Source organism: Phalacrocorax carbo, chromosome 5 (assembly GCF_963921805.1).
Source record: "Phalacrocorax carbo chromosome 5, bPhaCar2.1, whole genome shotgun sequence".
NCBI lineage: Eukaryota > Metazoa > Chordata > Aves > Suliformes > Phalacrocoracidae > Phalacrocorax > Phalacrocorax carbo.
In genome coordinates, this window is record NC_087517.1 from 23657105 (window position 1) to 23670140 (window position 13036).

Here is a 13036-nt window from a genome sequence, read left to right on the forward strand (position 1 = left end):
AAGAAACCAATAGTAAATTTTAAATTCTGTAAAAATTTTCCTATTCAAGATTTATCAGCCTTATAATAAAAAATTCAGTGACAAAGATATGGAAAAAAATTGCGCCATTTCCTGTTTTACATGTTCTCGTTTGTGTTGTTCTTTTAGACTTTATATAATGATGTGCTCATACAAATAACAAGCCTCAGTCTGTTTGAAGAAATCTGTATACAATCTGAAATTATTTTTTGTTTATTTACAGAACCAGCTATATTAAGTGTGTTCATGAGAGCTACAAAGTGCATATCCCTGTTTTGTGAGAGTATTAAAAATACCATTATTAACATGGCCACACTGATTGTAGTAGTTTGTCTACTTCCTAATGACTGCATTTACTGACTTCACCTTTACTTAAGTTCTAAAAGATTTTCAAGATGTGTGTCCAAATCTCTTAGTATTTGACCCTTCAGTTAATGATGTAATTTAACAGACATCGTAAGTCAAGCAGTTTGTTTCCATAAAAAGACCCTTGCAATTTTTTTTTCAACAAGTTGCAACAATTTTCATAAGAATGAAATAGTACAAACAGCAAGTGGTTACAAATCCAAGCATAGTTTGTATTTTCTTTATTGAGAGCTTTATTCTTTTGGATAGAAATAACATTTAATTCTCATTCCATTTTATTAGAATTTTTAGCATTGATTTATCTCATTTTCATAAACATCTGAAGTTTTAAAAATAAAACCTAGTCCTCCTTAAACTGCAATGTCAATAACAGTTATTTAGCAACATCATAAAGCAGTATAGTCAGCATAAAGAATTTTGTCCAATTACTAATTTATGTGATTAGGGAAAAAAAAAAATAAGTAACAAAACTCAAAGGCCGTATTTTCTTCCTAATTTTTCCAACATATGATCTACTTGGAACTTACACTCATAACATTCCTCAAGAAAAGAAACACTAAACCAGGAATTCAAAAGACTAGACCTCCTTCATTTCTGTACTGAGCTCTTCCTGTATCTAATGACAATTCTTCAAAGATATGTGGAGATCCAGAATGTATTTTAAGAATCCCTCATCACTGAAGAAGTTCGAAGTCCACGACACAGAATTTTACTTAGGATGACACCGAACAAAACCAGCATTGTATTAACTACTTTAGGAACATGAAAAATCCTCATTCAAGAAGACAGAGCAAAATATATTTTGTTTCTGTGTATTTCTTAAGCTTGTATCAATTGAAAGAAAAAAATGTTTTACTCATGCAAACTATTAGGAAATCTGTGCTGTACTGCACAATATGCATTTCTATGCACCAATGGTGATGAACCATTATTACAATTTATACTATTATAATCACTTGCTTAAACTGTTTTTCTTTAGATATTCTTACCAAATGTTACTTCTCCATTGCCACTCTTGTCAAATAACTGAAAAGCAACAATGAATATTGCATCTGGAGTACACAGAACAGATTCAAATGCCAAAAATTCTTGATAGGAAATCAACCTACAAAGGAAAACACAGAAGTTATAAATATTTCAAAAAATTATTCACAATACCAATGATATTTTGTGTTTGATGCTCTAGAAAACTGCAAGATCCAATTATTAAAATAACATTCTAATATTAAAAAGTTAAGACTACTCTAGAAACTGAGAAAGTGTTTGTTATATTTAGGTAGTTACTTAACCTTTATGCAACTCAGTTTCTTCTTCTATAAAAGGACCGAATGCTTCATGTCCATCAACAACAAAATATAACCAATTCTCAGTGCATACCTACAATTTATTAACTTGCAATTATAAATGTAAGCAGACAGCACTTAAAAAACCCACAGAAATTCGACCACCATGAAACTTAGAGTTGTCATTGTATTACTAATTTACATATATGTATTTCTACTGAGAAATGATAGTTTAATGCAAGTATAGGAATATACTATATATGTATTTTCCTAAAACAACATATAACATTCATTAAAAAAAAACAGCTTCAGAAAAAGTTATACTTTACTATGTATATAGAAAAAATATTACACTTCAAATATAACATGAACTGCAAAGTCATGTATTTGAGGACAAGAAAGAAAGAAGGAAACAACATTTGGACGGAAGGACATTAGACATGACCAAGGCAGGGAAGGATTTGAGTGTAACATTCTAAGCTGTGTATACAAAGACAGCCATCCTATAGAAAAATGCAACTAAGGATGCATTAGGAAAGCTGTTTCTGTGCGAGATAAGGAAGCAGCTGTACCCCCATATAGGGTTCCTGCAACATTTCTGGAATGCTGCATAGAAATCCAAGTCCTTATGTAACTTATTAGGATAATCATAAATAAGTTTTCTAGAGGAATGCAGCTTATTCTGACCAACAGAAAAAACATTTAGAAGGGGTCCTAATGCTGTATGTAAGAACAGCTGCAGAAAGATGAGCCCTAAGCCAGAGAAAGATAAAGGATAATTTTGGCACAAGAACAAAATCACATATCCATAAAGAACTTTAGAGCAGGCATATACTGTGGCCTTTCTAGAATATGGCAAGCAAAAGCCTTAGGTTTTAACAGCAAACCGGGTTTATTAAACCTACTGCATGCTTTCATCCTTGTAAAAACAGGGGACTTGGCTTGATGACTTAGAATATTCCATCCAGATACAAGTTCCTGAGCTCAGTTTATAGAAATAAATATCTGTTGCAGCATCAAATAAATTATCAATGGGAGTAAGAATCTTAATTACATTTTTTGAATTAAAAAAAAAATTACTATTTCAGTAGGTGCTGTTAAAACATAGAATATCACTGTAGATGGTACATTTTCCTAGAAAATGTACATAATTGATCTGAATTTAGTACTTTTCATAGGAGATCATTAGCTCATAGTGATAACTTCACACATATACCGCTTACTGCTAAAGAGCCAAGTATAAAATCTGTTCCCTGCAGGAAAAAAAAAAAAAAAGAAATCAAACCACACTATTTATTACTTTATCTAGTCTTTCTCTGTCAAAGTACACATAAAGCAGAACTGAGATACTTTAAACAAGGTTACATACATTAACATTCTCACATATATCCATCATACAGAAAATACAGAAAAAAATAATGTAGTGATTTTGAAAGGAATTAAGATATGGCATATGCAGAATTATGATATTAATTTGTCACACTTAGCCACAAAAATCAAAGACGTGAGAATGGTTCTTCAGATGTAAAGTCAATTTAATCCAAAGGAGGATCTTGATAAATACGGATTTAGTATCGGAGAAACAGAATAACCTTTAAAATAATTGTAAATACTATCATTTAAAAATACACCTCACATACAAGCATAAACCTGACATACGAATTAATTCCTAACCAGGAAGCTTTATAACTGACAGAATCAAGTGACGATCTCTGTAGAATGCATTTGTAGAAGCCTGAACCTGAAAGAAGCCGTCTTCAGAGGTCTCACTTTAACAGTGCCTACAGCAAAAGGAGATAGACACATTCAATTTCCTTTCCGTATGTTCAATTTGCAATGCCTAAGAGCAGGGATATCCCCCGTGATCCTCCTTATCCATTAGGCTGGAGATAACAGGAGCTGGATTAAACAGAATGATGGAGCTTCCCACCCAATCGCTACTCAAGTATCATTCAGTGAACCCGCTGCATTACAGAGTCCATAACAATATCAAATCACTCACCTTTCATTTTATCTGTAACATTATTTTAAAATATCCTTTCCTCATATTTCTTCTGTACCGTTACTTTTCACACACATGTAAAGTAAGCCTTGCGTTCACAATTCTTCTCTGTCTTTCCTTTTTTCCTACTACAACTCTCTGATCTTTTTTTCCCCACACAACATAGCTTTTAGACATTAGGTACAGCTCTGTTGTGACTCTCCATTATGTGAAACATCAACTCTTTCTTCAGGACTTAGCTTAGAAGAACACATTTCCAAATTTTAAAAACGATATGCTGATAAGCCAAGTAGCCAGAAAAAAGCAATTAAAATGAAGAATTTTAAATGACTGCTGTGAAAATTTGAAGGTTTGAAGGGAGAAGAAAATCTTTGATTTTAAAACTGCAATGCCCACTATTGTTAATTGCCTTATAATCAGGAAGCTGGTTTTGGCACACGTATATAAGTACATTATTCAGAGTGAATATCTATCCTAATTTCAAAGTAGTGCCTGCAGTCTGATGATATAGGAACGCTTACCTACAGCATCAGTGAAATCCCATTGTATTAAACAGACAGCAGACAGGGCAGCCTAGGCCAAATTCTAGTTTAGACATCATCACATTAATTTCTCAGAACATGCATTTATAACAACGAGGAAGAAACACTTTGAAAGTGAAAAGTCATCAGTTTTAAGGACTACCTTAGAGTTCCACTAAAGCAAACCAGTCTTGTACTGTAGTAACCGGAGAAGGCAACAGTACTCTGGAACAGTTAAGTAAGTATCAAGTTACCATCAGGAAAAAGTAAAAATACATTTATTTTAAAGATATGCCTACAGACAGCCAGTTCCAAAATGTGTGTTTTTTTCTAAAGTGCCATACTTAAAACTAAAATAAATAAAAAATTATTAACACAGAAAAGTTACCAAAAACACTTTGCATATTTATTTGAAGAGCAAGCAAGGCTAGAAGAATATGATAGTGGATAAAGGAATGACATTTCGTAACAGAACCCAAAGCTTTTCAATGACTTGCTGAGTGACTTTGTGCTGTCATTTAATTTACAAATATCTGTATGGAATAGGACTACTAATACTTCCTCAGACTTCATAAAGTAACTTTAAGTCCTTGGAAAGATGTAATATATTCCGGAATTCAGTTGAAGATTACAGTAATTATTCATGCTACAGATTAAACTCTCTGTGCAGATTACATAGTTATTAAAGTCTGGATTTTGATATATTACAGCTCACTACAAAAGGAAGAATGTGAATGTAAAAATAAATAATCCAAAGATGATAATGGGGATATAACAAATTCTTTACATGAAATACAGAGTAGAGATAAATATAGACTAAAACATTTATGAAAATAAGTTTCAGACAAGTATCAACAGCTACTCAGACAGACAAGCATTTTGTATTGCAGACCATATGGTAATAATTCCCATTCCCACTGTTCCCATACAGAAGTAGATAAAGCATACTTACCCATATTTGATTACCTCACTTCAAACATTAGCCAGATTTAAAACAAAAACAAAAAAAACAACCAAACAAAACCCCCCCTTATATTCATAGAGAAAGCAACAAAAAGTGATGTCTCAACATAAAGTTCTGCTGTACCAATAAAATAATTGATTTCTTAATGTGAGAAAGATCCTTTTATAAAACATTTTCTGAAGAAATGCACACCACAAAAGATAACTAAAAGCTTTCAGAGAAACAGGATACTGAGCATGTTAGTTTACTAGTCATCAGTTAGACTATTATTTCAATGGATAAATACAAAACAGCATTTTCAATCCATAACAATGCAAAAAACTGCACCCATGTACTGCAAACAGAGACAGGTTATTTAGATTTATCAAATGTATGCATATATCAAATGTATTATAAAAATGCTGCAGCTTTATAAAATTTTTAAAAATCATTTAAAAAGATCCTACATTTATCGTTTAGTGTAAAATGTATATAGCATATACAATTTTATTTGTAAAGCATAGATACTGTGCAAGCTGCTCAGGATACTATGCAAACTCATAAAATATTCTAAAGCAGAACACGAGAAAATAAAAACATTCAAGTGATGTCAAAGGTCAGATTTAGACTCACAAATCCAAGGAAGTTAAGGGGCTTTCATATTTAAAATAAGTTACAGCTATATATTTACAAATGTATACTATTTTAACAGCAACTTTCACTCTTTGCAAAATACCCACTTCCTTCTGCATTCTTGACCTCTTCTCTGTTCCATCTTAAGCTTTTCACTTTATTTCAGTGATGTCCACATTTCCTGCTACAATCCAAGGTTCCCTACTACCATTTACTACTATAGTCCAAAACTAGAAGCCTACATAAAGCAAGAGAAAAGGCTCATTTGAAGACAAGTGGGTTAGAGGGTACTACCTCAGTGGACTGGACATTTTGTAAATTAGTCTCAGAGACTGTCTAAAAGCAAGTAATATCATCTGTAAGCAGAGTTGGAAAAGTTTCATGTGGTGTGACCTTATCTTGAATTGGCAAACACCTTCTTCCTTCATAGGGTCATTAGTGTCTCTCTTTCCTAGTAGCCAGCACTTTAAAAAACACCTCAGTGGTTCAATTTGAATTGCACACTACAGAAGTAAGAAAGCTTTTCTATGTTTCCATGTTTAATTACAGGTACTAAAGACTCCACATAATATCTATTCATGGACATAAGTATACAGAACTTTTCCAAGGCAATCATACTCCATTAAATTTAATTTGCAGTTCAACTTCCTCCACATTTGTAGTAATTGTTAAAAGTCCATTAAAACAAATCTTAACTTAAAAAATGCATTGAACTCTTCACTGTTAAACACTGTATTTTTTCCCCAATTTCCACATATTTATAGTCTCTTGTACTTGAAAAAAAAAATCCAAATAAGCTTGAATAAAATCAATAATGTATTTTAGAAGATGAAATTATCAAGCTCATTCACTCACGCGTTTACCAATGCATTGCAAGCTTCTAATGGAAAGCAAAATTCTCACCCATCCTTTGTTTGATCTGCCACTCCAGCCAACAGCTGTACTGTTTTAGGATTGTAACGTGGATCTGTATGAAGTCCTAGGTATTTCTGCACAAAATCTTCTGGGGTCATGTAATGCTCACCATCTTTCTCGACACTGGCATACTAGAGTGAAAATGAAAAACAAAATCACACAAACAAAAATTAATCCATTTAGATGCTAATTACCAGTGATTACCTAACTAGTATCTTTACTGAGTATCACTTAAAATGGTGCACAACTGTCTGCACGTAACTCCTCTGAAATTAAAGGGCTTGATTAAACTAATAGCGCTCCTGTACTAGTTGCGTACCACAACAGATTACCCCAGCAGAATAGATGTGTTCACCTAATGACCAATATATTCTAATAAAAAGACAATTATGTATTTTCAGAAACTGTCGGGTAATTGCATAAATTTATAAAAATTACAGCCATGCCGTAGCCTTCCATATGCATCTACACTGTGAAAACACCCACATAAATTTTCTTACAATTTCTAGTACCAGATATCTTCTGAATAATTGTTCATGATCATTCTTACAGTTAGCTTGGAAAATTTCTCTTTCTGCAAGAGGCAATTTATCAGATTAATTTTTATCCTGAAAGTAATGGTTTTGGGATTTTTCATTTAAGTAAAATTTGACACACAGACAAAAGGATTTGGGTCAACTGAAATGTTTCACTTCCATTTTGAGTTTTAATTTGATTAACAATAAATTTTCAATAAAAATCACAGGCAAATTTTATAATTTATAGTTATATAGTTATATAATATATATACTGTGACCCAGTCCAGTTTGATATGAGCTTGTTTCTCAGCATTTTTGCTCACAAAACCTGTAAGCAAGCTTATTTAATAGTTTAAAATCCATCTCTTCTGTTCACTCGCTACTGTACAGTCTTACTTGCACACACAATGACTTAGATGTCAACCTTCAAATATATGCATGGAACTGCCTTCGTTCTGAGAAAGTCAAGGTACAATACTACACAGCTGTTTCATGAGAATTTTGTTTTGCAATGAAAGTGGTGATTTTTAATTAATTTGTAAAAATGTGATTCATCTTTCTAGGTTCTAGTCATTAAAAGATGACTACATAAGCGGTCTCTGTAGAAAAAGAAATGGCAATGTCCCCCAAGACCTATAGTGCAACACCTGTGCTAGTGAATTCAAACTTCAATTAATGGCTTTATCTGTCATTTTTAACTTTTCCACTATATACTGCAGTATCTTGATTCAGTTGACCCAGCTTTATGTGAAAGAGTAATAAAATGGGACCTTACTCTGCCAGGGACCCACAGGAGTTAGAATATTAACTATAAGACCTACACACAATACCTGTTAAGGTGTAACACTCCATTATAATAAAGGGGATCATTCACGTTTCATGCTTGTTTCAGCTGTATGCAACCCAGCCCATTCAGTCAGGACAGTATTTCAGCATAAAGGAGCTTGTATCAGCATCAATGACTGCTTAAGCATCTCCCATATGTCTTCCACAATATCAGCCCCTCACATCACCTCATCACCTCTCCCACCCTATGGCTGTGATGACAGCCATTTACAAGACTATACTGTAAACCAGAGTATTGAACTACTAGATGATTTTCACAAACATAGGAACACAAAGCAGTGGACAGGAATCCTTTAATTCAGCACTGCTGCCAACATGACAATAAAATGAAACTGTGGCTTCATTCAATTGACTCAGAAAGGTTCTCTTCTCGGTCGTATACACAAGTGACTAAAAAATGCATTATGAAGCACAATTCTGCTGCAAGACATACAATCCAAAGAAAGTTTTATGTATGAAGGACCATCAAACATGCAGAGTATTGAGCGTACCTTCAAGAATAACAGAATTCAAGTCTGTGACAGTACACTGCTTATCAGTCATCTAAACATCATCATCTTTTTTTCATCAGACACCAATTTAAGTGAGTTTACTAAAAACAGTGAATTGTTCTACAATAAAAACTGTGTATGGGAAGCTTTGTTAAGAAAATTTTGAGACAAAAATAATTAACTGACAGAAACATTTTGCTCCATATGAGGAGGTCATGGTATTTTGACAGAGCTTGTCAGCAAGCCAGTAAATTAAGGCCTGACAAAGTAACTAGGCTATGCCCTTTCAGTAGTTATTTACATTTGTGCTCAAGTTACCTTTTCACCATAGAACTTAAGAATTTTTTAGTACAAAATAGGCAACTGTAAATTATATCTTAATTTGTGTATAAAACATAACACAACGATTAAATCTGCATTTTCCTCAGTCTTGAATTATATGACTTAACACAAAATTCTTACCATATATATACAGACTATCTCAGGTAAGCACTTGATAAATTTGCATGAGACTTCTTTAAAAACGTCATCATATAACATGAACACACAAAAACCCTACTCTATCCATACAATATAGTGCTAGATATCTCCACATTTTCAGAAACAATGCTTTCTTTGAAAAATTGGCTAGTTTTCAATTTAAAGGGGTTTACTATCCAAATTATCTTTTCTGAGCAGAGGAGAAATAAGTTCCAAAACAAAAGAGACCTTTTGGTAGTCTTAACTGGTTTTTTTTTAATTAAGCTAGGCTATGAGCAAGATATTCAGGACATTTTTAAGTCTGTGTGTGGGAGTTTTCTGTATTAAAATTGGAAGTTTGGTTTTCTTTCTTCCTCTACCTTGCTGGAACAGGTGCCACTTGTATTCAGCAGGTAGGGAGTAATTCAACTATATTCCCTGAGGGCTGACTATGTCTTGCCTAAGAAAAAAGAATGAAGTCTCGCTAAGAAATCTGATAACTGTTGTTTTACACAACTCTTTTATCCTGCAGTGATGGTTGTTACTGAAGTCGGTGGTTAGCAAACACCTGAGAGGTAACTTAATTGATGGTGTATAAACTTGAAATTTCAATGCCTGCATTTCATAGTTACAGGATTACAGAGAAAAAATAGCACATCTTTTTAATACAAGTCAAACTTAAGACTTTTAAACAGTTTAAGATAATAAAAAGAAATACATAGCAAGCTTCAGAAATTCTAAGAAAAAGGTATATATAAAGCATCCATTAAGATACAACTTAAACTGGATGGACGGAGGACACGTATCACATTAAAGGATACGCATGAACAGAAGGAAATTTAAGTACACTCTCTATGAGTAAGGTGGATGACGAAGAGGCCTAGAGTTCACATCTTCCCTTGCACACATTTCCAAGGGAAGCCAAATTTAGGAAGGAATGCACGCCCTTTAGCTGAAGCTCACAGAACAGGCCAGCACACTCAGCAAAGAGGACAACATATCTGACCCCTGATGTGTGCAACACTAGCAGTACTTCATGACCAGTTTCTCTACAACATAGTCTTCGACAGAGTGGGTTAGAATTAGAATCCAATACAATCCAAAATAAATATAAACTCTCTTTCTATGTCAGAGGTGTCTGTGTTGTCTTTTTTTACAGCAAATCTCAGATACTCAAGAGGAAATAGGAGAGCTTTTGTATTTTTCATTCCTCAGAGCACAAAACAATCCACAGCTTAATTTGCATGTTTCTTTGAAGGTTATAAGACAGACATGGAGAAGACCAAAAAGCTGTTTTAAACCCAGTAGACTGTCTGCTTTTTAGGTCAATAAAACGTGTTGTCACAGAGACAATTTCAAGAACGAGTTGTACAATCTTCTTCCCCTCCACTTTTCCCTGTATGACCAAAATCAAGGCCTTTAAGCAATTTCCTTATTACCAGAAGCAAGCACTTCTACTAACTGGAAGTCAAGGATCATAAAAAGTCCATATTTCCAAGTTGGATGGAGTATTTTGACACATTAAATTTTTTTTTGCAAGCACACAAAAGTGTCTTGCAAAAAAGTTGGAAGAGCTGTGTGATGTTCTGGAACACACATTTTTATATTTTATTAATACATATTTTTAAAAATCATATCTATATGTTGGTTATTTTATTCACATACTCTACTGTATTTCTTATCTACACAAGCTAAATGTCATGTCAACAATAAATTAAGCTGTAATGGAAGACTTTTTACTAGAAACTAAATGCTAGGCTTTCACAGTCTGGTTGCAACACTCTAAGTTTTAGCACTCAACCAATGTCACCAGTGCAATCCAGTATGCAAAAGCAAAAATCTGCCAAAGTTCTGGTTGAGATATAACTTCTCCCTCTCAGGCAAAAAGGTATCTCTGCCTACTAATCGTATGTGGAATCTGTTAGATAATATGGTAGGACCAACAGATACATGTCAAAGATGAAATAATAGATTTTATTATTTACAGTATTAGCTCTAATATTTAATTTTATATTATTTCCCTTTTCATAGAGTAAACCTTCTGGGATCTACTGTATAATACCCAACATAAAGGGAAAGAAAAAGGTGTTTTAGTGATTCTGGAGATATCAGCAATCCAACTATGGACCTAAAATGTAGCTGTTCTTCGAATTCCATCTGTCTGATTCAAACCTGATTATCAAAGTTTTAGGACTGACTGGATTTTCCTTTTAGATCCTGCGTCACCATAACTAAGGGGAATGGAGAAAGCTTCATGCTGTTATTTAGGTATGTTAATTCTAATGCCCTGTGAGAGACAGTATTATGAAATACACCAATCTTACAAAATCCATTTTAACTTCTAAAAACATTGCCAGTCATCCATGCATTTGTAAGAGGAACACATACAAACCCCAAGGGCAGAACATACAGCCATGGAAGAACGTTTTAGAATCTTGCAAAAGTGTATTTAAAAAAATAACAGTACCTAGTTATGGTTATAATATTTGCTTTACAGAAAATTAGAAAATACCTCATTAAATTATTTAAGATTATAATCTGGAAATGATTGCCAGGAGCAGTTTCTCCTCAACACCTGATGGCCCTTACAATACACTGCGTCTACAAAGTGAACTTTTAAGTGTCCCACAAGCACGACACACGTACGATGCCATGGCAAACGGCTGAAAGGCCAAAAAATAAAAGTCTGTGAATCAAACAACATCAGACAGATCTTTTTACCTGCAAAAAAATATTTCGTAGTTCAGCAGGATCTGCTCTTTTGGCTGATTGCACCTGTAAATACAAGGAAGTTAATGCCTCGCCAGCCGGGCTACTGAAGGAGAGCAGATAAAACCCGCCGATAAGGGCAGCGATGCCGGGTGTCCCTTATCGAACCGGCAGGCGAATCCCAAGCGCGGCCGTGCCCCGCGGGACTCCCGTGCCGATGACAGCTGTCAAACTCCGGGCTGCCGGGAGAGGTGCGGCACCCCGGCCCCGGGCGACGCCCGCCCGCCGGGCCCAGCCGTTACCACCCGCGCGCGCCGGCTAACGGCCCTCCGCCCGCCCCGGGGCGCCCCGCGCAAGCTGGCCCCGCGGCCTCGCCGCTTCCCCTCAGGAGGCTGAGGCAGGGCAAGCTGCGCTGCCCCTTCTCCGGGGCCGCCCCGCCATCACCGCCCCCGCCGGCGCCTTCCCCTGGCGCCCAGCGAGGCTCCCGCAGCCGTGGCTGCCTCCTCCCGCCACCCGCCGCCCGCCCGGCCGCCCCGCGCGGGCAGGCGGCGGATCCGCCCGTCTCCTCCTGCCACAACCGACGGAAGGGGAAGAGTCACCTTGACCGCCATGCTGCGCCGGGCGAGAAGGAGGAGGAGTCGCCCGCCGCTACCCACCCGCCGCGCCGCCGCAACAGCCGCCGCCTCGGCGCAGCGCTGTGGTGATGAGCGCCGTGCCCTGCCCTGCCCCGCCCGGCGCGACGCGGCCCGCTCCCCGCGGCGGGCTCCCCTCAGCGGCCGCAGCGCCCGCCGCAGGTCTCCAGGGATGGGGGGAGCGGAGCGGAGCCCACCCGCACCGCCGCGGCTCCGGAGCCGTGACCCCGCCGGGCGAGGAGGCAGCCGTGGCCCTCCCCCTGCCCCACCTGCCCCGGGCAGGAGCGGCGCCGCTGCCCCCTCGCCGCTTCACGGCCCCGCCGCGGGCCGTGTTGATCAGCCCCGTGTTGGTTCGCGCGGTGTGGGCGGCGTGTGCCCCCTCTGTCAAAGGCACCGGGATCACGGCGGCGGGTCCCCGCCGCGGGGCTGCTGGTCACACCTCCGCAGGGCAAGAGTGGACTTACTGAAATGCTGCTGAAACTCATGTCTGGCTTAACAGATGCAGCCGTGGAGGGTCAGCAAAGCTGTACCTGTTGATACCAAGCACTGAGAGTGTTTATAGACGCAAAGTTTTAGTAGCCCCATATTTCTAACAAACAGAGGCACAAAGTAATCAATTCTGGCTGTAATTCAGTAGCTTCTGACAGGCGGGTAATACTGCAGCAGTAGAGCACACTGACTTGCTTTAGACTTCAAAATT

General features: G+C 37.1%; 1 protein-coding gene across 1 annotated transcript in view; it reads right to left on the bottom strand.

The window, feature by feature from the left end:
• SLC25A12 (solute carrier family 25 member 12) overlaps positions 1-12443 on the bottom strand; it is a 49474-nt gene extending 37031 nt beyond the window's left edge. Inside the window, exons 1-4 of the mRNA XM_064451585.1 lie at positions 12304-12443; positions 11717-11770; positions 6670-6812; positions 1374-1489 (exon numbers count right to left, since the gene is read on the bottom strand). Coding sequence (XP_064307655.1) covers positions 1374-1489; positions 6670-6812; positions 11717-11770; positions 12304-12315 — 325 coding nt within the window. The 5' untranslated portion in view covers positions 12316-12443. The remainder of the gene's footprint in view (positions 1-1373; positions 1490-6669; positions 6813-11716; positions 11771-12303) is intronic.
• Positions 12444-13036: the final 593 nt, after the last annotated feature.